This window comes from Oncorhynchus nerka, linkage group LG8 (genome assembly GCF_034236695.1).
Source record: "Oncorhynchus nerka isolate Pitt River linkage group LG8, Oner_Uvic_2.0, whole genome shotgun sequence".
Taxonomy (NCBI): domain Eukaryota; kingdom Metazoa; phylum Chordata; class Actinopteri; order Salmoniformes; family Salmonidae; genus Oncorhynchus; species Oncorhynchus nerka.
This window is the reverse complement of record NC_088403.1, coordinates 21,216,958-21,242,827: the sequence shown is the minus strand read 5'-3', so window position 1 is coordinate 21,242,827 and position 25,870 is coordinate 21,216,958. Positions and strand designations below refer to the sequence as shown.

Genomic DNA, 25,870 nt, shown 5'->3' with positions numbered 1-25,870 from the left:
AGTGCATCCTTCCTCCTGCACCCGGCAATCATTGATTATTATTACAAGATTGGACAAGTAAATGCAAGGGCACCATCACGTGGCTTTTACCTCTCCAATTATGTCTAATCAACGAGGAAGGAATGATGCACTTTTAAAGAATTCAAACAGGGATTTCATTTGTGGGTGGTCCTGTCCAGAAAGAACAAGTAGAACCCATCGGGTGGAGCCCTAGCCCATGTAGCACATTGTACGGGTAAGCAATAAGGCAAACAAAAAAATCCACCTAGGAAGTAAAACAATTAAAGATCATAGACACTTTAGGTGAGGTGCTGACTAACAGAAGATAATCTATTCAAATACAAAACAAGTTGATAGTAATCTCTACTTGCTGTGGATCCACTCTACATGTCAAATCAATCATGTGTTATTTGTCACATGCTTCATAAACAACAGGTGTAGACTAACAGTGAAATGCTTATTCACGGGGCCTTTTCCAACAATGCAGAGTTAAAGATAAAGGACTAGAGACATGAGGAATAAATGCATAGTGAATAACAGATAACAGTTGATTGTTCCTGCAGAGTAAATACAGAATAATTGAGGTAATCAGGCACTTTATTTCCATTACATCGCTATTGTAACATTACTGTATTGATTTATTAGGAATGCACATTATTCAGGGCCTCATCAAAATACAGACTAGTGAACAGTGGTAACAATAATAATAATAATAATAATAATAAATATAGGCCATTTAGTTGACTCTTTTATCCAAATCGATTTACAGTCATGCGTGCATACATTTTACACAAGGGTGGTCCTGGGAATCGAACCCACTATCAATTGCATTGCAAGCGCCATACAAAATTGTGCAAGTTGAAGAAAGTGTTCCACACATATATAATATCATCAGACAGAGACAAACTGTTAATTCATGAAATACTTAAAAACAGAGCAGTGAAACTTGAAGTAAACTCAATTCAACGTCTATTCTACGTTGGTTCAACCAGTGTCCAGTGGGAAGTGTTCTTCGCTCAATAAATAGCTTGGGACATCTGCATACCATCTACATGACATCTGCAATTTGTTCCTTACAAACCCTAGACGTCTTTCCATTGAGATGCAACAGGTACATAATACAACAAGTGGAATGTCATGCATCCAAATGGCCAAGCTCTGGAGATCATCGTCAAGATATTTCATCTCATGTTGTTCATTCAATAAGATCCTACAAAACGGGGGGACAACAGAGGGAAGGTATCAATATTTTCCACATTACGTCTTGTAAATGGATGATCGTTCATTTAAAACAATTGACGGGCCAACATGACCATAACGCTGCCCTTAAATGCACAAGTTCACACACATTCAGCCTTTTTGCTATGCACACAAAATGTCCTATAAATCCTGAGTGCCTTTAGCCACCATGCTAAAGCTAATAACACTCACATCATCTGAATCCACTTGGAAGACTGATGTTCCGTTGCTACTGGCGACACTCTCTGGGTCGGCGGCAATGGAGCAGACGTCGTCCTGAAGCTGCAGGACAGAGAAGCGATACGTTGGCGCCCTGTAGGGGGCGGAGCAGAGCCACAAGGCATGTCAATATTTAAGACCAGAACGGAAGCAGGCATTTCAATGTGCACTTGTACCTGAGCAGTGTGTCTGAGTTTGTGTATGTGTGTGTGTGTGTGTGTGTACTTGCATGCTCGTGCGCATAAATGTGTATGAGGCTCACCTATTTCCATAGCCCATTCTCCTTACAGTATAGACAGCAGCGGCAACAGCCACCAGAATGACAATCCCTGATCCAACACAAACTACGATCAACAGCATCTTCTCTCTCTGAAATACAGACATAGCATTATCATATTTCTGGTCATAATATTCTAAACGCTATAAACCTTTATCATGTGACGCAATGAATCATCTAATATGTGGGGCTGTATTTTCTGATGCGGAAGTACCCAGAGGGTGTAGGCTTTTGTTCCAGCACACCGCTGACACAACTGATTCAACTCATCAACCAGTTATCAAGCCATTGATTGATTGAATCAGGTGTGTTAGTACTGGGCTGGAACAAAACCCAGCTCACAATGTGTGTCTCCCGAGAATGAAGAACACTGTTACATTATGCCCAGATAAGTCACACCTTTCACACCGTGAGCAATAACCCAAGCACACACACACTCAAAGGAGACCCACACAAGAACTCGCAGATGCACACGCACAGGTCACACTCACCGGGGTTTCAGAATATGGGCTGGCAGTGGGGGGCTGACTGGAGTTCCCACAATGCCTGTTGACCGTCTCCTTTATGCGCAGGGGAGTGAAACCTCCCTCACACTTATCACTGGGAATCTTACGGTACCTACACATGGAGACCACATGGTGAACTGTGTGTGTGTGTGTGTGTGTGTGTGTGTGTGTGTGTGTGTGTGTGTGTGTGTGTGTGTGTGTGTGTGTGTGTGTGTGTTTGGTTTGACTATCTGTGTGTTTGGTTTGACTAAGGAAAAAGGTTATTTTAGGCTTAGGGGTTAAGTTTAGGGTTAGGGATACAGTTAGAGTTATGAGTTATGGTTAAGTGTTAAGGTTAGGGTTATACAGTTAGAGTTATGAGTTATGGTTAGGTGTTAAGGTTAGGGTTAGGGATACAGTTAGAGTTAGGAGTTATGGTTAGGTGTTAAGGTTAGGGTTAGGGATACAGTTAGAGTTAGGAGTTATGGTTAGGTGTTAAGGTTAGGGTTAGGGATACAGTTAGTTAGGAGTTATGGTTAGGTGTTAAGGTTAGGGTTAGGGATACAGTTAGTTAGGAGTTATGGTTAGGGGTTAAGGTTAGGGTTAGATTAAGGATTAGTGTCAGGAAAAATAGGATTTTCAATGGGAATCAATTCTTTGGTCCCCACAAGGATAATAAAACAAATGTGTGTGTGTCATAATTACCCCAATGTCCTAAGCTCCTCCTCCTCTCCATTTAGACACACCTCCAGGGCGTGGTCTGCAGTGTCCAGTTGTCTCATACACTCTGAGCTGTTCTCATGACGATAGTAACCATAGTCACTGTTGGAAAGGAGAGACACGTTAGGCCATTTCAACCAGACAGAGCATATACCTTGTGGCCTCAAAGGGACAATTCGCCTCAAAGGCACATTTAGAGAAAAAAAATGCTTTTTTGACTAGAAATGAAGTAACAGATTGTGCCTTTAAATGAACAACTCTCAACTTCTGGTTTCCTGTATCTGAATGTATCCATGACTAGAGGGAGAGAATGAAAACCAGGGTTGAATTTATTAGGGTACAACAAAGCATTTTTTTTTTTCATCAGACAATATAAACGAGTGTTTCCTAAGTTCAGGTAGTCCCTTTCTGTTTCAGTTCATTTTCTTCTGGTTACTACTGAATTACGACCCAGTAGTGTTACGGTCCTCCAGGACCATAACTGAATAGCCTTGTCAGTTTAGACTGGACCTCTGACAGTGTTTCTTACCATAGGTAGTCCTCTCTGGTGCAGGGGCAGGGGCTTTTCTGCCTGCTCACCACGTAGTCCCGTCCATTCCTGCAGACGGACAGCTTCCTCAGCCTCCTGAAGGTCTCCTTGTAGCCCAAGATACACCCCTCTGTGGCCAAGTCCCCGCCCTCTCTGGCATGGGCCAACCACTGAACATAGTCCTGGTTACCACCTATGGGAAACCAACGTTAACCAATAGAGAGAGACTATTGAGACATGCCAATTTTAGTATATATTTATCGATATCAGTACGTTCAATTCCTTTCCTAGTGACCCACAGGGGTGCACACCAAAGGTGGCTTGTGGAAGGATCTATAGGAGGGCAAACTCATTGTAAAAGCTGGAATGGAATCAATGGAATGGTATCAAACACATCAAACATATGGAAACCACATATTTGACGACACACTTTGGGTATTCTCACAATAGAAAGCTAGCTACTGTTTCATTCCTTGTGAAATGTCTATTGTTGGTTAATTGATTATGATCCTTGGGGATATTACATTTGACAACAAACAAATGACTCACAGGGGGAATCTCAATCATCTTTCCTTGATTCCTCGTGACCACTCTCCTTCACCTCCTTCTCAAAAAGCATTGGAGGAGAAGATCCAAGGTTCCTCCCCTCAGACATTCTCCTCCACTGAGTTTTGACAAGGAGACGAGTAGACACAGGACACAAACAATCAAGAAAATGCAATTGAGATTCACCCACACTCTCTGGTGAGGAGACTCTGGAAGTCAATGGTGACCACCACCCACATGGGCTGGTGGTCTTCCTCGGGCCGGTAGCCCCACACGCTGATGTTCATGGTCTTGGTGCCCGGCTCGGATGTCAGGCCAGCAAAGAAGATGGGCTGCTCTGTAAAGTTGTACACCTTCCAACACTGGCCCTCATCTGTGGAGAACCTGGGGTGATGCACAATGACATACAGGGTTGTTTTCAGTAGTGCACAGAGTCACAAAACGCTTTGCAACGGAAAACTAAAACAAGCCTTTCTTATTGGATAAAGTTAAGGTTGTTTTCTTTCGTTGGTGCCTAATGAATACGGCCCTGTATAAACATCTGAATGTGAACGTGCACACACACACACACACACACACACACACACACACACACACACACACACACACACACACACACACACATGAAGTACACAGGATTAAAACACACATATACAGAGTTACCGGATAGTGGACTGCTTATAGACACATTAACAACTTCATAGGGAGAGAAGAGCGGATAGACACACACACACTCCATAGTCAAACACAGACACAGACACAGACACACACACACACACACACACACACAAAAAACACTCAGAGGATGTCGCTTGCATGCTATGGGTGGGGGTGCGAATAAAAAGCATCTTTCTTACACCCAATCTTTCTACATGCCACCGACTGTGTGTGTGTGCGTGCGTGTGGTGTTCAGTACTTGATGGTGTTGATTTGGCCGTCCATGGGGTGGGCCTCCACAGCCACGACGAGCCCCCCAGCGTCCAGGATGCTGTAGTGATGAGGGCCCCTCAGGGATCCCCTCCACTTGTACCCCCCGTCCTCCGACACGTACACGTCAGGCCGTGTTGACGAGATGGAGTCCCCCACACTGCCTGACCGGTCAAAGGTCATAGAAAGATCACACACATTCTGGGACAGCTAGAGGGTGGGGGATGTATCCGAAAGCATGTTTCTCCCTACCCTTCCGTTTAGCCCTAACCCTCCAATGATTTCTGACCTGAAGGGCCTGGATAGAGATAACCAGTGTAGTGGAGAAGCTTTCACCATACTGATCCCACATTACTGATCTGCAAACATTAAATGGTAAGGGAACGAATGGGGACCGGGCATATATAGTGCACTATATATGGGATCAGCTTTTTGTAGTGATGACCGAATTATTAGGGGCGGAAGAATTTCCTATGTAGTCCATTCAAGATTCCCTACAGTGCTAAATGTAGTGCACAACATCATGTACACTACGGTAAAACAGAAGTATCACAATGCAATATGTAGTGCACAACATCCTGTACACTACGGTAATACAGAAGTATCACAATGCAATAAGTCTTTGATATGTATGATTGACAGTTTGGTTACCGTGGGCGATGACAAGGCCAACGGCAGTGGGGTCAGAGAGAGGCAGCATTGGAGTGATGCCGTTGTAGCGACTGTGCTCACCGTGGATGTGCAAGTTACACTGTCACACACACACACAAGAATCAGTGTTCACAATCATATAATAAGCATCAACATACTCTACTCAACACACTTAATTGTCAGAGGAGGGAATTAAGTTAGTTCTCACATCATTTCTTGAATCCTCACCACACTCAACATTCTGGGGCTTGTTGAGGAGTGTCCACTCTCCCCCTCGGTTAAACGAAATGACTGTACGAATGCGGCCATCTGTCAAAAACAATACCCAGGAAAAAAACGTTTTAGCTTGGATTAGTAATTGTCATATTTTTGCCACAAAAAATACATGCATTCACACTTCAATGAGCCAGTTGAACCCCATACAAAATACATGCATTTTATATTGGACAAGTTCAGGCATCAATCAAATTGATTTATAAAGCCCTTTTTACATCTGCAGTTGTCACTAAGTGCTTAAACAGAAACCCGGCCTAAAATCCCAAAGAGCAAACAATGCAGATGTAGAAGCACGGTGGCTAGGAAAAACTCCCTAGAAATGCAGGAACCTAGGAAGAAACCTAGAGAGGAACCAGGCTCTGAGGGGTGGCCAGTCCTCTTCTGGCTGTGACGGGTGTAGATTATAAGAGTCCCTCCCCGTTTCGGACTGTTAACGTTCCTAAAGAATACGACCCAGATTGTGTTGATGCGTAGTTGCGTACCCTCCTCCAGTATGTTGGTGAGGTACACTCCTCTCATGGAGGTGACATTGGTGAAGTCACTCTTCCCTTCCCCACCAAACAGGTGGCGCTCTAGAGACTTAGAGTACAGGATGCCCCGGTCATCTGATGTGTACACGGTCCCAAAGTAGCTTTCCTCTGGAGAATAGAAGACAGTAGAGTATGGTACAATAGAATAGAAAGTCAATAGAATCAGTAGTATGATATAGAAGGAATAGTCATTTATCATCTACTCTATCCCGACCCCATGACACAACACACCCACGGATAGAAGAAATACAGTGTCTTCTGTAGGCTTGGGAACAAACCCAACTGTGCTGACACAGCCCTCTATGAGTCGGCGTGGCAATAAGGGGCCGTAAACATCAATAAATGGTGTCAAGAACCATCCTGACATCAAAGATGTAGAAACAACTTACGTCAGCACTTAGTGGTAAATAGTTAGCATAAAATCCCTTTGTACCATGTGTTGCTGTGTGTGTGTGTCTGTGTGTCTGTGTTGCTGTGTGTGTGTCTGTGTGTGTGTGTGTGTGTGTGTGTGTGTGTGTGTGTGTACCCTGATGCCCGGAGCTGTGTCTGCTGTTATTCTAGCCTATCAATGTGTCTATCTACCTCTAACCTTCCCCCACTCAGATAAAACCCCTCCTTCTTATCTTCTCCATTCAGCTGAATGGTACAAACGCCTCGGCCCTCCACACATAGACACCAACTGTATGTACTGACACAGAAGACACACATACACAGCCTGTATGATAGGATTATTTGTCAGCAATACTGAGAACTTGTGAAACCAGTCATTCCTCTTTCTCTCCAAAATAAAATCAAGCTTTTCCATTGCAGCAAGCAGGGTAGTAGGACTGAGACAGACATATCAGGGTTAGTAGGACAGAGACAGACATATCAGGGTTAGTAGGACAGAGACAGACATATCAGGGTTAGAGTTAGTAGAGCTGAGACAGACATATCAGGGTTAGTAAGACTGAGACAGACATATCAGAGTTAGTAGAACTGAGACAGACATATCAGGGTTAGAGTTAGTAGAACTGAGACAGACATATCAGGGTTAGTAAGACTGAGACATAAATATCAGAGTTAGTAGAACTGAGACAGACATATCAGGGTTAGAGTTAGTAGGACTGAGACAGACATATCAGGGTTAGAGTTAGTAGGACTGAGACAAACATATCAGGGTTAGAGTTAGTAGAACTGAGACAGACATATCAGGGTTAGAGTTAGTAGAACTGAGACAGACATATCAGGGTTATAGTTAGTAGAACTGAGACAGACATATCAGGATTAGAGTTAGTAGGACTGAGACAGACATATCAGGGTTAGTAGAACTGACACAGACATATCAGGGTTAGTAGAACTGAGACAGACATATCAGGGTTATAGTTAGTAGGACTGAGACAGACATATCAGGGTTATAAATCAAATCAAATCAAATCAAATCAAAATTTATTTGTCACATACACATGGTTAGCAGATGTTAATGCGAGTGTAGCGAAATGCTTGTGCTTCTAGTTCCGACAATGCAGTGATAACCAACAAGTCATCTAACTAACAATTCTAAAACTACTGTCTTATACACAGTGTTAGGGGATAAAGAATATGTACATAAGGATATATGAGTGAGTGATGGTACAGAGCAGCATACAGTAGATGGTATCGAGTACAGTATATACATATGAGATGAGTATGTAGACAAAGTAAACAAAGTGGCATAGTTAAAGTGGCTAGTGATACATGTATTACATAAGGATGCAGTCGATGATGTAGAGTACAGTATATACGTATGCATATGAGATGAATAATGTAGGGTAAGTAACATTATATAAGGTAGCATTGTTTAAAGTGGCTAGTGATATATTTACATCATTTCCCATCAATTCCCATTATTAAAGTGGCTGGAGTTGGGTCAGTGTCAATGACAGTGTGTTGGCAGCAGCCACTCAATGGTGGCTGTTTAACAGTCTGATAGCCTTGAGATAGAAGCTGTTTTTCAGTCTCTCAGTCCCAGCTTTGATGCACCTGTACTGACCTCGCCTTCTGGATGATAGCGGGGTGAACAGGCAGTGGTTCGGGTGGTTGATGTCCTTGATGATCTTTATGGCCTTCCTGTAACATCGGGTGGTGTAGGTGTCCTGGAGGGCAGGTAGTTTGCCCCCGGTGATGCGTTGTGCAGACCTCACTACCCTCTGGAGAGCCTTACGGTTGAGGGCGGAGCAGTTGCCGTACCAGGCGGTGATACAGCCCGCCAGGATGCTCTCGATTGTGCATCTGTAGAAGTTCGTGAGTGCTTTTGGTGACAAGCCGAATTTCTTCAGCCTCCTGAGGTTGAAGAGGCGCTGCTGCGCCTTACATTTACATTTACATTTAAGTCATTTAGCAGACGCTCTTATCCAGAGCGATTGCCTTCTTCACGACGCTGTCAGTGTGAGTGGACCAATTCAGTTTGTCTGTGATGTGTATGCCGAGGAACTTAAAACTTGCTACCCTCTCCACTACTGTTCCATCGATGTGGATAGGGGGGTGTTCCCTCTGCTGTTTCCTGAAGTCCACAATCATCTCCTTAGTTTTGTTGACGTTGAGTGTGAGGTTATTTTCCTGACACCACACTCCGAGGGCCCTCACCTCCTCCCTGTAGGCCGTCTCGTCGTTGTTGGTAATCAAGCCTACCACTGTTGTGTCGTCCGCAAACTTGATGATTGAGTTGGAGGCGTGCGTGGCCACGCAGTCGTGGGTGAACAGGGAGTACAGGAGAGGGCTCAGAACGCACCCTTGTGGGGCCCCGTGTTGAGGATCAGCGGGGAGGAGATGTTGTTGCCTACCCTCACCACCTGGGGCGGCCCGTCAGGAAGTCCAGTACCCAGTTGCACAGGGCGGGGTCGAGACCCAGGGTCTCGAGCTTGATGACGAGCTTGGAGGGTACTATGGTGTTGAATGCCGAGCTGTAGTCGATGAACAGCATTCTCACATAGGTATTCCTCTTGTCCAGGTGGGTTAGGGCAGTGTGCAGTGTGGTTGAGATTGCATCGTCTGTGGACCTATTTGGGCGGTAAGCAAATTGGAGTGGGTCTAGGTGTCAGGTAGGGTGGAGGTGATATGGTCCTTGACTAGTCTCTCAAAGCACTTCATGATGACGGAAGTGAGTGCTACGGGGCGGTAGTCGTTTAGCTCAGTTACCTTAGCTTTCTTGGGAACAGGAACAATGGTGGCCCTCTTGAAGCATGTGGGAACAGCAGACTGGTATAGGGATTGATTGAATATGTCCGTAAACACACCGGCCAGCTGGTCTGCGCATGCTCTGAGGGCGCGGCTGGGGATGCCGTCTGGGCCTGCAGCCTTGCGAGGGTTAACACGTTTAAATGTCTTACTCACCTCGGCTGCAGTGAAGGAGAGACCGCATGTTTTCGTTGCAGGCCGTGTCAGTGGCACTGTATTGTCCTCAAAGCGGGCAAAAAGTTATTTAGTCTGCCTGGGAGCAAGACATCCTGGTCCGTGACTGGGCTGGGTTTCTTCTTGTAGTCCGTGATTGACTGTAGACCCTGCCACATGCCTCTTGTGTCTGAGCCATTGAATTGAGATTCCACTTTGTCCCTGTACTGACGCTTAGCTTGTTTAATAGCCTTGCGGAGGGAATAGCTGCATTGTTTATATTCGGACATGTTACCAGACACCTTGCCCTGATTAAAAGCAGTGGTTCGCGCTTTCAGTTTCACGCGAATGCTGCCATCAATCCACGGTTTCTGGTTTGGGAATGTTTTTATCGTTGCTATGGGAACGACATCTTCGACGCACGTTCTAATGAACTCGCACACCGAATCAGCGTATTCGTCAATATTTTCATCTGACGCAATACGAAACATGTCCCAGTCCACGTGATGGAAGCAATCTTGGAGTGTGGAGTCAGCTTGGTCTGACCAGCGTTGGACAGACCTCAGCGTGGGAGCCTCTTGTTTAAGTTTCTGCCTGTAGGCAGGGATCAACAAAATGGAGTCGTGGTCAGCTTTTCCGAAAGGGGGCGGGGCAGGGCCTTATATGCGTCGCGGAAGTTAGAGTAACAATGATCCAAGGTTTTACCACCCCTGGTTGCGCAATCGATATGCTGATAAAATTTAGGGAGTCTTGTTTTCAGATTAGCTTTGTTAAAATCCCCAGCTACAATGAATGCAGCCTCCGGATAAATGGTTTCCAGTTTGCAAAGAGTTAAATAAAGTTCGTTCAGAGCCATCGATGTGTCTGCTTGGGGGGGATATATACGGCTGTGATTATAATCGAAGAGAATTCTCTTGGAAGATAATGCGGTCTACATTTGATTGTGAGGAATTCTAAATCAGGTGAACAGAAGGATTTGAGTTCCTGTATGTTTCCTTCATCACACCATGTCTTGTTAGTCATGAGGCATACGCCCCGCCGCTCTTCTTACCAGAAAGATGTTTGTTTCTGTCGGCGCGATGCGTGGAGAAACCCGTTGGCTGCACCGCATCGGATAGCGTCTTCCCAGTAAGCCATGTTTCCGTGAAGCAGAGAACATTGCAGTCTCTGATGTCCCTCTGGAATGCTACCCTTGCTCGGATTTCATCAACCTTGTTGTCAAGAGACTGGACATTGGCAAGAAGAATGCTCGGGAGTGGTGCGTGATGTGCCCTTGTCCGGAGTCTGACCAGAAGACCGCTACGTTTCCCTCTTTTTCGGAGTCGTTTCCTTGGGTCGCTGCATGCGATCCATTCCGTTGTCCTGTTTGTAAGGCAGAACACAGGATCCGCGTCGCGGAAAACATATTCTTGGTCGTACTGATGGTGAGTTGACGCTGATCTTATATTCAGTAGTTCTTCTCGACTGTATGTAATGAAACCTAAGATGACCTGGGGTACTAATGTAAGAAATAACACGTAAAAAAACAAAAAACTGCATAGTTTCCTAGGAACGCGAAGCGAGGCGGCCATCTCTGTCGGCGCCATAGTTTAAGAGAGAACTATAGTTAGTAGGACTGAGACAGACATATCAGGGTTAGTAGAACTGAGACAGACATATCAGGGTTATTGTTAGTAGGACTGAGACAGACATATCAGGGTTATAGTTAGTAGGACTGAGACAGACATATCAGGGTTATAGTTAGTAGGACTGAGAGAGACATATCAGGGTTATAGTTAGTAGGACTGAGAGAGACATATCAGGGTTAGAGTTAGTAGGACTGAGACAGACATATCAGGGTTATAGTTATTAGGACTGAGACAGACATATCAGGGTTAGAGTTAGTAGAACTGAGACAGACATATCAGGGTTAGAGTTAGTAGAACTGAGACAGACATATCAGGGTTAGAGTTAGTAGGACTGAGACAGACATATCAGGGTTAGAGTTAGTAGAACTGAGACAGACATATCAGGGTTAGTAGAACTGAGACAGACATATCAGAGTTAGTAGAACTGAGACAGACATATCAGGGTTAGTAGGACTGAGACAAACATATCAGGGTTAGAGTTAGTAGGACTGAGACAGACATATCAGGGTTAGTAGGACTGAGACAGACATATCAGGGTTAGTAGAACTGAGACAAACATATCAGGGTTAGAGTTAGTAGGACTGAGACAGACATATCAGGGTTAGAGTTAGTAGGACTGAGACAGACATATCAGGGTTAGAGTTAGTAGAACTGAGACAGACATATCAGGGTTAGAGTTAGTAGGACTGAGACAGACATATCAGGGTTAGAGTTAGTAGAACTGAGACAGACATATCAGGGTTAGAGTTAGTAGGACTGAGACAGACATATCAGGGTTAGAGTTAGTAGGACTGAGACAGACATATCAGGGTTAGAGTTAGTAGAACTGAGACAGACATATCAGGGTTAGAGTTAGTAGGACTGAGACAGACATATCAGGGTTAGAGTTAGTAGAACTGACACAGACATATCAGGGTTAGAGTTAGTAGGACTGAGACAAACATATCAGGGTTAGAGTTAGTAGGACTGAGACAAACATATCAGGGTTAGAGTTAGTAGAACTGAGACAGACATATCAGGGTTAGTAGAACTGAGACAAACATATCAGGGTTAGAGTTAGTAGAACTGAGACAGACATATCAGGGTTAGTAGAACTGAGACAGACATATCAGGGTTAGTAGAACTGAGACAAACATATCAGGGTTAGAGTTAGTAGGACTGAGACAGACATATCAGGGTTAGAGTTAGTAGGACTGAGACAGACATATCAGGGTTAGAGTTAGTAGAACTGAGACAGACATATCAGGGTTAGAGTTAGTAGGACTGAGACAGACATATCAGGGTTAGAGTTAGTAGAACTGACACAGACATATCAGGGTTAGAGTTAGTAGAACTGACACAGATATATCAGGGTTAGAGTTAGTAGAACTGAAACAGACATATCAGGGTTAGAGTTAGTAGAACTGACACAGACATATCAGGGTTAGAGTTAGTAGAACTGACACAGATATATCAGGGTTAAAGTTAGTAGGACTGAGACAGACATATCAGGGTTAGTAGGACTGAGACAGACATATCAGGGTTAGAGTTGGTAGAACTGAGACAGACATATCAGGGTTAGAGTTAGTAGGACTGAGACAGACATATCAGGGTTATAGTTAGTAGAACTGAGACAGACATATAAGGGTTAGCAGGCTTAGACAGCCATAGATCTAGATGAGATAGATGTACAATTTCAGACACGATCGGTACTGAGCAAAATACATGAGTAAACTTCAATGTCTAATCTAAAGACGAATCCATGTGGCTCATATGTCCTTTGTCTGTACTTGACAAGCATGTGTGAGTGTGTGAGTTAGAATGTGTGAAAGAGAGAGAGGGAGAGAAAGTGAGATAGAAACAGAGACTAGAGTGTGTGCGTGTGACAGAGTGTGTGTAAGATGTGTGTGTTTGAGTGAGTTGCGATGAAGTTCACTCCTTTCCCCTACAGTACCTCCTGGATTGTCCACATGCATGAAGATCATGTCCTCATCCCCATCCAGAACCGAGTAGAACTGAAAACACACACACACATGTATACAGGTGAGAAAATGAATCATTAAGACATGTGTGGAACTGTTTGTGTTATTGTAATGCCTCCCCCAATTAGTTGTGTGTGTGTGTGTGTGTGTGTGTGTGTGTGTGTGTGTGTGTGTGTGTGTGTGTGTGTGTGTGTGTGTGTGTGTGTGTGTGTGTGTTTAATCATCGTGAGAGAAAATCTTTGTTTCTGTCTCGTCAGCAAGATACAGTTTGGGAGGGAGTTAGGGAGAGAGAGGAGAGCAGGGGATGGTATGTGTGTGTGTCTTTGTCTGTGGCAAGACCAGGTGTGTGCATCTGTCGTTACGTTATGTGTTGTAATGGAAAGTAGCCAAACGGTCCCCTCCTGATATGAGCAAAAGTCTTTCAAACCCCTACTTCCTCTTTCAAGAGCTTCTAGACCAGACCCTTGGTGACAGTTACTATATCTTGTAGTTACTTTGTCACAATGTAGTTTTTAATCAGTACTATGTCTTGTCAATTGTTGTGACAGATTCTTTACCGTGTACTTGACGAAATACTTGTCACTCTGATCTGGAATTTTGAGATATTTTAAAATGAATTTATAACAGAGGGACAGATAGAGGGACAGAGACAGAGGGACAGGGGGAACAGAGAGACAGGAGAAGACAGGGACAGGAAGACAACAGTACAGAGGAACAGGAGAGATGGACAAGGGTAGGATTGTGGCGGTCATGACATTTTGTCAGCCGGAGATTGTCAAGCAAATAACTGCCAGTCTCACGGTTAATGAACGTTATTAATTGTATTATTTTATAGTATGAAGACTACAATTGAACATAGATTCATAAAATAGAAAGGATCTTTTCTCCAAACGATTTCAAAGGAAGTGTGTACATGCGGGTATTCTGTGTTGAGAGGTTAACAAAGAAACTGGTCCTCCTATATGCTTCATTTAGAGTTATTTATGCAACTTTAGTTGTGACACAAACGTTGGGCTATATGTTCAGATTTTTATACATTCTAAGGCTGTATGATGCGACTCTAATATTGATTTGAAAAATAGTTGCATGAAAGGCACGAGCTCTTATTTGTTTCTTGTTCAAGCTACACACACTTCATCAGTCTCTCATTCACAATTTGGCAATCACTTGATAGTTTTCTCACCAGGCCTCAAATTTCCCTGCGGCATTCCCCTTGTGTGGCCGTAATGAATCAAATCAAATGTATTTATATAGCCCTTCGTACATCAGCTGATATCTCAAAGTGCTGTACAGAAACCCAGCCTAAAACCCCAAACAGCAAACAATGCAGGTGTAAAAGCACCTGTAATTAATGCCCCCTAAAAAATAAATTTGCGGCCAGTGGCCGCTGTGCCCTTTGGCTGAATATAATAATTATAATTCCCTTCTCCCAGCTCCAGTGAGAGGTGCTCCGAAGCACCTCTCACTCACATGGCTCTCTCAGATATCTACATTTTTAATATCCAATGCCCATCACATGATCGAGTGCTTCTCACAGGCATTTCAGCTAAGAAGTAGGATACAAGTGAATGAAGACAGACACATCGGGGGACGCAACTCCGGATTCCCAGGCCCATATTGAAGATGTTAGAACTGTCCACTACTTTTCATCAGCCAATAAGATGAGTGGGCCTAACAAAGAGCAGAACACTCGCCTATGTCAATCTACTATCCCCCATATGTCACGGATTCCCCCGGTACTGCAGCCCTTCCGTGTACCAATTCTGGAGGTCTACGTCACTGGCGTCTAGGTGTCACTGAACTGTCTCATTACGCACACCTGATTCCAATTCTCCTGATTAGTAAGTGTATACAGATTAAGTCGGAAGTTTACATACACTTAGGTTGGAGTCATTAAAACTCGTTTTTCAACCACTCCACCAATTTCTTGTTAACAAACTATAGTTTTGGCAAGTCAGTTAGGACATCTTCTTTATGCATGACACAAGTCATTTTTCCAACAATTGTTTACAGACAGATTATTTCATTGTATCACAATTCCAGTGGTCAGAAGTTTACATACACTAAGTTGACTGTGCCCTTTAAACTGCTTGGAAAATTCCGGAAAATGATGTCATGGCTTTAGAAGCTTCGGATAGGCTAATTGACATCATTTAAGTCAATTGGAGGTGTACCTGTGGATGTATTTCAAGGCCTACCTTCAAACTCAGTGCCTCTTTGCTTGACATCATGGGAAAATCAAAAGAAATCAGCCAAGGCCTCAGAAAAAAAAATTGTAGACCTCCACAAGTCTGGTTCATCCTTGGGAGCAATTTCCAAATGCCTGAGGGTACCACGTTCATCTGTACAAAAATAGTACGCAAGTATAAACACCATAGGACCACGCAGCCGTCATGCCGCTAAGGAAGGAGACACATTCTGTTTCCTAGAGATGAACCTACTTTGGTGCGAAAAGTGCAAATCAATCCCAGAACAACAGCAAAGAACCTTGTGAAGATGCTTGAGGAAACAGGTACAAGAGTATCTATATCCACAGTAAAACGAGTCCTATATCAACATAACCTGAAAGGCCGCTCAGCAAGGAAGAAGCCACTGATCCAAAACCGCCACAAAAAAAGCCAGACTACGGTTTGCAACTGTACATGGGGACAAAGATCATACTTTTGGAGAAATGTCCTCTGGTCTGATGAAACAAAAATAGAACTGCTTGGCCATAATGACCATCGTTATGTTTGGAGGAAAAAGGTGGAGGCTTACAAGCCGAAGAACACCATCCCAACCGTGAAACACGGGGGTGGCAGCATCATGCCGTGGGGGTGCTTTGCTGCAGGAGGGACTGGTGCACTTCACAAAATAGATGGCATCATGAGGGGGGGAAATTATGTGGATATATTGAAGAAACATCTCAAGACATCAGTCAGGAAGTTAAAGCTTGGTCGCAAATGGGTTTTCCAAATGAACAATGACCCTAAGCATACTTCTAAAGTTGTGTCAAAATGGCTTAAGGACAACAAAGCCAAGGTAGTGGAGTGGCCATCACAAAGCCCTGACCTCAATCCTATAGAAAATTTGTGGGCAGAACTGAAAAAGCATGTGTGAGCAAGGAGGCCTACAAACCTGACTCAGTTACACCAGCTCTGTCAGGAGGAATGGGTCAAAATTCACCCAACTTATTGTGGGAAGCTTGTGGAAGGCTACCCAAAACATTTGACCCAAGTTAAACGGTTTAAAGGCAATGCTACCAAATACTGATTGAGTGAATGTAAACTTCTGACCCACTGAGAATGTGATGAAAGAAATGTAATCTGAAATAAATAATTATCTTTACTGTTATTCTGACATTTCACATTCTTAAAATAAAATGGTGATCCTAACTGACCTAAGACAGGGAATTGTTACTATGACTAAATGTCAGGAATTGTGAAAAACTGAATTTAAATGTATTTGGCTAAGGTGAATGTAAACTTCCGACTTCAACTGTATATGTGTCCTCTGTTCAATATTGTCTTTTATATTGTTCCCATGTCCGTTGGTCTGTGAGTACCTGTTCTTTGTTATTTCGGCTTTCGTGCTGCGTGTATTGTGCACTTGTTACTACGGGTCTCGTCCCGTGTATTGTTGTGCATTTGTTATTATGGGTCTCGCCCTGTGTCGTGTATTGCGGGTCTCGTCCTGTGCATTTATTAGAGGTTTGACCTCGCTCTTTTGTTTGGGTTACATTCGTGTTTGTTTTGGGCTTGGTCCCCGTGCCACTCGCATCAAAAAAACGTTTAAAAGCAATGGAGGCAACAGATCAGAACGTTTAGCTTAAAATGTTGATAACATATTTGGTTATTTCTTCACATTATAAGCTCAGTAATGCGCACACGGCAGTAGGCTATAAGTGCAAACGTTCCAAAATGCAATCAATTAGCAGGAAAACTGTCCTTGAAAGTGACGGCAAATGTGATTATGCATACAATGCTGTATTATAAAGGTGCATTTTTATGGTGAAAATGATCTTCCCCAAACTTGAAACTCACGTGCAGCGTATATATGCCAGTTTGGCTCTATACCGGTTATAGAGCGGATTAATATGCCTAATTTTAGGAAGTTATTTGGCTACTTTAGTTGTGATACAAACATTATCAAATTATATAGGCCTATGGGCTAGGCTACATGAGGTGTGTGACTACGATTTGAAGAAGTCACAAAAAAAAGGCATGCACTTGTCACGCCCTAACCGTAGAGACCCTTTTATTCTCTATGTTTGTTTGGTCAGGGTGTGACTCGGTTGGGAAACTCTATGTTCTTTGTTTCTATGTTTTGGCCGGGTATGGTTCTCAATCAGGGACAGCTGTCTATCGTTGTCTCTGATTGGGAATCATACTTAGGCAGCTTTTTTCCTTTTGTTTTTGTGGGTAGTTGTCATTGTTAGTGGCCTGTATAGCCCTAGTAAACTTCACGTTCGTTTTTGTTGTTTCTTGTTTTGTTGGGCGTCATTCATAATAAAGAAATTTGTACGCTCACCACGCTGCACCTTGGTCCAGTCATTTCCGTGACGACGATCTTGCCTTACTTACTACACAAGCTGGGCATAATTCACAACTGATAATATATAATTCACAAGTGATAGGCTTATATTGTCACCCATCAGACTATTCTTAATTTAATGTTGTCTTTACATACTAAATAATATATGTCTGATATTAGGTTTGATTTAGAATGGGCCATTATCATGCACCTCTCTCAGAACAGAGGCATGGGGAAATATATAAATAGAAGAGGCTTTTCCCATGGTTCATTTTCATGCCAGCCAGGTAGGCTATACTCCTGCTGTAAAGCAAAGCAATGTGCTTAATATTAGGAAAGTTAATAAATATAGTAGGTCTAGCCTATAGAAAGCTGATGGGATCCTCCTCTTTTTAATAGAGGCCATCAAAACTGTTTTCTCACACAATTGCATAGCCTATAGAAATGTTGCGCAACATGAACACATGGACCCTCGTGAAGTGTTTGATCCGATTTTCGATTACATTTGCATTTGATGTCAGGGTGATTAGATGGACAATAGAATTCTGAGTACCAGGCAGGTAGTAATTCTTGTAGGCTACTAATGACCGTCAGCAGCATCAGAGCTTGGAAAAGCCTAATTACCGTGACTAAACGGTCACGTGGAATTTGACTGCCGTCATTACTCATTACCAGTGTGGCGGTAATACGGTTACCATAACAGCCATAGACAGGGGACAATAGAATGAAGTGAGGGCTGAGGGGACGTAGTGGGGTACAGAGGGACATAATGGACAGACAGACAGACAGACAGACAGACAGACAGACAGACAGACAGACAGACAGACAGACAGACAGACAGACAGACAGACAGACAGACAGACAGACAGACAAGGGCCTGTCCTACCTGCTCAGTGGAGGCGGAGGGGAGCTGGGCCTTGTTGAAGTGGTCCCCTTGGTCTGAGGACACATAGATGACACGTGGGGCTCCCTAGGAGAGAATCAATTAGTCACAACACAGATCTAACCAAGGCTCCTTGGGAGAGAATCACTTAGTCACAACACAGATCTAGCCAAGGCTCCCTAGGAGAGAATCAATTAGTCACAACACAGATCTAACCAAGGCTCCTTGGGAGAGAATCACTTAGTCACAACACAGATCTAACCAAGGCTCCTTGGGAGAGAATCACTTAGTCACAATACAGATCTAACCAAGCAAGAACCACAATGTGGTTTAGGACTGTTGACTGACTGGACCAATGAAAGGCAGAGTGAGTGTAAATAACACAGAGTGTAAATGATTGTATATTTCAGCTGATATGTTGATACCCGTGTGTGTTTGTGTGTGTGTGCATGTATGTGTACGCTTGCTTGCATAAGTATGCAAGCTTGCGTGTGTGTGTGTGTGTGTGTGTGTGTGTGTGTGTGTGTGTACCCTGATGCCCAGATCTGTGTCAGCTGTTATTCTAGTCTATCAATGTGTCTGTCTACCTCAAACCTTCCCCCACTCAGATAAAACCCCTGTGTGTGGTTGCATCAGTGTGTGTGTGTGTGTGTGGTTGCATCAGTGTGTGTCTCACCAGTGTCTCTATGACTGAGGTGAAGAGGAAGCCTCCTACATAGCCGAAGGAGAAGATGCTGTGTGCCACGGTGGTGAACGTCTTCCCCAGGTCTTCTGTCCTCTTTAGGAACAGCTCTCCTCTTCTGTCTGCCTCCACTAACGACACAACACATTACTAGACCAGCGCCCAAACAGAAGAAAATGAACTTGTCGCTCATTTTTTGGTTTCAAAATATTTTGCTAAGGTGTGTACTAATGAATACGACCCTGCTCTCACCTGTTCCTTTGGGACTGAAGCTGAAGAAGAGAGTGATGCCGGAGCCCCTGGCAAAATAAGGAGAGAGAGAGAGAGAGAGAGAGAGAGAGAGAGAGAGAGAGAGAGAGAGAGAGAGAGAGAGAGAGAGAGAGAGAGAGAGAGAGAGAGCGAGAGACCCAGTTAATAATCATATTTATTACATGTTGTTACTTTTTATTACATAGGGGCAAATCCTATAACTTACACTCAAGTCATTTTCACTTAGTCTCCCATTGATTGATATCAATGCATGACTAAGTGAAAATTGGCCTTTAGTGACTTAACAAATAGGAGCTTCTCACTCCTACCAGACACACTATAGTTGCCACCAGACCTGGGCTAAACATTCCAATTCAGTCAAACAACAGACAACAGACTGTAGACGTGTGTGCTTTATGAGCTCTGTGTGTTTACTACATTGATGTATTGAAGTCGGTATTTAGATTGAACACGACACACCTCCTCTCTTTGTCTGGGCACGGCTGATCAAACTGAGCCCTGTGGTGTGTGTGTGTGTGTGTGTGTGTGTGTGTGTGTGTGTGTGTGTGTGTGTGCGTGTGTGTGTGTGTGTGTGTGTGTGTGTCTGTGTGTGTGTGTGTGCGTGTGTGTGTGTGCCCCGTTTGTTCTCACCACGTGAAAGATTGTGTTCCTTCGTGAACCTTTTTCCACACAGCCCCAAAGTCCAGAGAAAGCCACAGGCCGCCCTGCAAGTGAGAAAAGCATAGGAGAATGTGTATTTAATGCTGGAATATGTCATTTTTTGGGCGACCCGACCAAATTCTCATAGAAATGTGAGTTATAGATCTGTAATTCTCATTGAAAGCAAGTCTAAGAAGCGGTAGATTTGTTTTATCTGTGCTATTTCTATGCTTCCTGTTATTAAGTTCCGTTTTTGTGTCATTTACTTTTGGTTTTGTATACCAGTTTCAAACAGCTGAAAATATAATATTTTTGGTTATGGAAAATATATTTCACAGCGGTTTAGATGGTGCAATGATTATCTACATTATACTTGCTTGTTTTGTCACATAAACTGAAATTATAATTATAATTTTTTCTACCAGGAAATGGTAGTGATTTTTACATATGGCACCTTTATGTATGTATGTATGTGTGTATGTGTGTATGTGTGTTTGTGTGTGTATGTGCCCGTGTGTGCCCATGTGTGCGTATGTTTGAGGTGAGTGTGATCACAAAGAGATAAAGAGCATGTTTGTTTATTTACTTACATCTATGCTGATGACCACTAAGTACTCGGGATTCAAGAAGTGGAAGGTGATTGGCTGGGCCGGGTGAAAAGGCAGCTGGACAGACTTAAACGACACTCCGGCGTCAGTTGAGGTAAAGATGACGCCACCATTGTTGTCCAAAACCGGTGTGTCTGCAGTCAGAATCACCTGTCAATCAGAACAAGCACCATACGTGATGGAAGGTTGCCTTAACGTGCATCTCAATAGTCTAAACTGGCTTCCTCCCCTTGTCTTCTCTATTGTCTTCATTGTCTTCAAAATCACCTCCCCCAACATATAACTATGAGGCCTCATCTTGGGGTGCATTCATTAGATGGCAAAAAGACAAAAACAAACTGCAACAGACCTGAATTTGTCCAATAAGAAACGCTTGCTTTTGTAGCTGAACATTTTCCATTGCAAAATGTTTTGCTACGTTGTGCCCTAATGGATACCACCCTGATGTGGTTGTTTAGGTGCAATGGGTTTGGTGGTTTTGTTGTTCTCACTGTCTAGTCTTCACACCAGTGTTCTGAGCAGCGTGACCACAGTGGCATGTGGAGGAGAGTGTTGAAACTGAGCTGTGGTGGCTCAAGCTGATTGGACAGCAAGAACCAAGACGGCTGACGTGTCTGCACATGCACGCCAGACAGTCACAAACACACACACATACACACAGACACACACACAGACTGTCATCAGCCAGAATGCTTTCCTGCATGTACACTTGTGATCAGGCAGCTTACCTGTTGAGAGTTCCCTGGTCCAGCCAGAAGTCCAAATTCCTTCCTTATGAAGGTGTTATTGATGAGATGAGAAATATCATGGAAAGACTTGCCATAGTCTGCACTGAGAGGGGTGTATAACGAGCCAAAATGTCAGAACACTGGCTCGGTTCATCTAGAGACACAAACAGACCGACAGACATATTGCCACCATCCACTAACCTGCGGTACAATCGTGAAGAACCGCCCTCGAAGAAGGAATGTAGAGGAGCACTGATTGTAGACAACACCAAGATTACCTGGTGGGACACAAATGAACACTTGGCTAAACGTCACCATGACTGTACTATTACCAGTTTATGCAGTTAGCAATTCCCATTTATCCACCCGTCACTACAAGCAACCACTCAATCACTCACTCAGTCACTCACTCAATCAATCACTCAATCAACAAATCAATAAATTAACCAATCACTTAATCAATCAATCAACCAAATTAAAAAACTGTTGTCAAAGGTTTAAAAGGTTTCCTCTCTCCTCGTCCCCTTTCCTTTCCTTCATCTGCATCGGTGTGAGAGAACTGGACAGGTGAAGGCAAATTCCCTGTAGGCATCTATCACGTTGCCTCACTGTCTGGTTTACCTTAGGTGAAAGAGAGGAAACGAGGGGAGGAAGCTACTCCAGCGTACTGAACTGCACCCCTTTCAGATGCACCCAATGAGGAAACGAGGGGAGAAAGCTACTCCAGCGTACTGAGCTGCACCCCTTTCAGATGCACCCAATGAGGAAACGAGGGGAGGAAGCTACTCCAGCGTACTGAGCTGCACCCCTTTCAGATGCACCCAATGAGTGATGATGACAATGATGCTACATCCATCATCCATTAAGTGACATACATACCCCTGTCCCGTCTCCAACCCATATGACAGTAAAACTGGAGCCATCGTCACCATGAAACCCTGTCTGAATGGAGAGAGAGAAAGAGAAAGAAAGAGAGAGAAAGAGTGAAAGATAAAGATAGATAGATAGATAGATAGATAGATAGATAGATAGATAGATAGATAGATAGATAGATAGATAGATAGATAGATGAGGGACAGTGTCTGACGGACCAACCAACCTGCACATGTCCTCTATGCTTATTGTTATTATTCAATGCATGGTTATTTTTACCCTTGTGGTTATTTTTGTTACTGTTGTCCAGTTGACAATAATGATTAGTATTAATTATGTAAATATTGTAAATCTCAAAAGAAAGCTTTGGCACAAAGCAAATTGAATTGAGAAAGAGAGCGAGCGAGCGAGACTGAACTTAATATTTTTCCTCACATACACCCATAACATCACACCTCCAGAGCTGATGATCCTTATGACACCCAAGTAGCCCTACCCTCAAAACTATCACACACAAAATCATTAATAAAGCAAGCATTAATCATCATTATAATACATTTGCATTTATTTATGCATTTGCTAAAGTAAAACTGCCGTGTTGATGCTATAGTCATTGATAAAGTACGCCAAAAACAGTACTGACATAGCTCTCACCTCGTGTGTATTTTGATCCAACACCCGGTGTTCTAATGGTGTGAGAGGGAGTTTACAAGCGGTGAAAGTGGGTCTTGGAGAAGCTGTGGTATCCCTTTCTGGCCGTGAGAGGACTTGGCGTTGGTCCCCATCTTGCTGAGTCTGATGGAAAGACACCGTTCTCCGGTTTCGTTGCTCTTTGCACTGACCCCTCACACCCATAAGAAGCAAGCATGCCCCCCCGAGGACCAACAGTCTCCAAGTCATTTTGATGTGGTGGGCTAAATAATGGTAAAATCCTAAATCCCACAGTTCGGGTCGGGTATTACAGACTAGCACTGCCTATCGCTTCAGGCGACAAATGACAAGTTTCGCACTTGAATGGATGGGGGCGGAGAGACACATGTTTGACGAGTCATTTACCTAAATTCTGCTGCCAGTGGATATATCAACGGTTGTTCGCCCCCATGCCGCATCCAAGTGATGTCCATACATATATAGGCAACAAAACCTCCTTCACATCAGCCACTGTAACGCCTTTGGAAATACTAATAGTAAGCTACGCCTATATCAGCCTATGACTCAATGTTAATGCTATAGTAGCTATAGACTAAATTCCCTGTAGCATAACAAGTCATTTATGTATTACAAGTGTGAGAAAAGTATCTCCCACCATAGCAACATATCTACAGTAGTCTGCAAAGTATTACTACATAGAACTAAGCAACCTACCTAATAGATGTAATGTAATCAGCAACTATTTGTGCGCTTCTCCCTTGTCCAGCACACAGTAAAACAACTGTTCCAACACCGCGAGATGACGCAGTTGGCCTATAAGAGAACACTGTAGCCACTCGTACCAATTCCTTTTGTGATTTTATTTTTTTGACAAGTTCATGTAGACCTGTTGTTTCTGATGAGTTGACTTGACTAGAGAGAGAGAGGAGAGACTTGGTAACATTTACATTCAATAGGTCCTTCAGCGCTCAATAACATTTTTGAGGTGTGTCACGACTTCTGCCGAATTCGGTTCCTCTCCTTGTTCAGCGGTGGACATCACCGGTTTTCTCGCCATCGCAAATCCATTTTTCATTTCCATTTGTTTTGTCTTGTCTTGTTTTCCAACACACCTGGTTTTCATTCCCTCATTGGGTGTTGTGTATTTACCATCTGTTCCCCCCATGTGTTTGTTTGAAAGTGCTTGTGCACATGTTGACTGGTGCATGTCTGGTTTTGTACCCAAGTTGTTATTTTCTTGATGCCGTTGGTTTTGGTATGAAACTGAGGACTCCTCTTTAAATCGGCGTATTCCTTCAAAACTCAGTTGTCCTGAGTCTGCACAACTCTGCCAGGATCTAGGATCAAGAGAGACACTCAAGTGTTTTAGTACTATATCTCTTGACACAATGATGAAATTAATCATGACCTCTAAACCTTCAAGCTGCATACTGGACCTTATTCTAACTAAACTACTGAAAGAGCTGCTTCCTGTGCTTGGCCCTCCTATGTTGAACATAATAAATGGCTCTCTATCCACCGGATGTGTGCCAAACTCACTAAAAGTGGCAGTAATAAAGCCTCTCTTGAAAAAGCCAAACCTTGACCCAGAAAATATAAAAAACTATTGGCCTATATTGAATCTTCCATTCCTCTCAAAATTTTTAGAAAAGGCTGTTGCGCAGCAACTCACTGCCTTCCTGAAGACAAAACAATGTATACGAAATGCTTCAGTCTGGTTTTAGACCCCATCATAGCACTGAGACTGCACTTGTGAAGGTGGTAAATTACCTTTTAATGGCATCAGACCGAGGCTCTGCATCTGTCCTCGTGCTCCTAGACTTTAGTGCTGCTTTTGATACCATCGATCACCACATTCTTTTGGAGCAATTGGAAACCCAAATTGGTCTACACGGACAAGTTCTGGCCTGGTTTAGATCTTATCTGTCGGAAAGATATCAGTTTGTCTCTGTGAATGGTTTGTCCTCTGACAAATCAACTGTAAATTTCGTTTTAGGACCACTATTGTTTTCACTATATATTTTACCTCTTGGGGATGTCATTCGAAAACATAATGTTAACTTTCACTGCTATGCGGATGACACACAGCTGTACATTTCAACGAAACATGGTGAAGCCCCAAAATTGCCCTCGTGTGTATGTTTCAGACATAAGGAAGTGGATGGCTGCAAACTTTCAACTTTTAAACTCGGACAAAACAGAGATGCTTGTTCTAGGTGTTATGCAGGTGAGTGAGGACCCAAAAGCGGTTTAACAGAAACAGAGTCTTTTAATGTCCAAACACAGGGAAGACATAAATCCTCTTCAGATGTATCGGTTGACAAAATAGACAACCCGCAGAGAGGGCGACAAATAAATCATAAAGTCCTCTGATCTTTACAGGAGAGTCCCCTTCTAGCAGCAGAGGAGAATAGCAGGGTTAGCGGCAACAGACTGCTGGTCTCTCCGGGTAGGCGCGGGTTGTAGAGGACAGAGGTACCTGATCACACGTAGCATCTGATGAAGAGGCAGATTACGACAGGACGGGACAAGGGTGAAGCAAACGAGAATCTGACAAAGACAGAAGCAGAAACAGAGAGAGAAATAGAGACCTAATCAGAGGGAAAAAGGGAACAGGTGGGAGAGAGTAAACGAGGTAGTTAGAGGAGATGAGGAACAGCTGGGGGAAGGAAAGGGAGAGAAGGTAAC

At 43.5% G+C, this 25,870-nt stretch overlaps 1 protein-coding gene across 1 annotated transcript; it reads right to left on the bottom strand.

Moving 5' to 3' along the window:
• Nucleotides 1-579: 579 nt before the first annotated feature.
• Nucleotides 580-23,545, bottom strand: LOC115120980 (sortilin-like). The gene is made up of 21 exons (XM_065021505.1): nt 23,186-23,545; nt 22,538-22,600; nt 21,860-21,936; nt 21,659-21,761; nt 20,913-21,080; nt 20,314-20,387; nt 19,666-19,712; nt 19,408-19,544; nt 18,735-18,818; nt 13,309-13,369; nt 6,352-6,507; nt 5,802-5,902; nt 5,594-5,693; nt 4,932-5,106; nt 4,206-4,399; nt 3,470-3,662; nt 2,926-3,042; nt 2,227-2,353; nt 1,721-1,827; nt 1,432-1,552; nt 580-1,210 (listed from the first exon to the last, which is right to left on the bottom strand). Exons 1-21 carry the CDS (start codon nt 23,429-23,431, stop codon nt 1,196-1,198), a joined length of 2,466 nt encoding a protein of 821 aa, XP_064877577.1. The 5' UTR covers nt 23,432-23,545; the 3' UTR covers nt 580-1,195.
• Nucleotides 23,546-25,870: the final 2,325 nt, after the last annotated feature.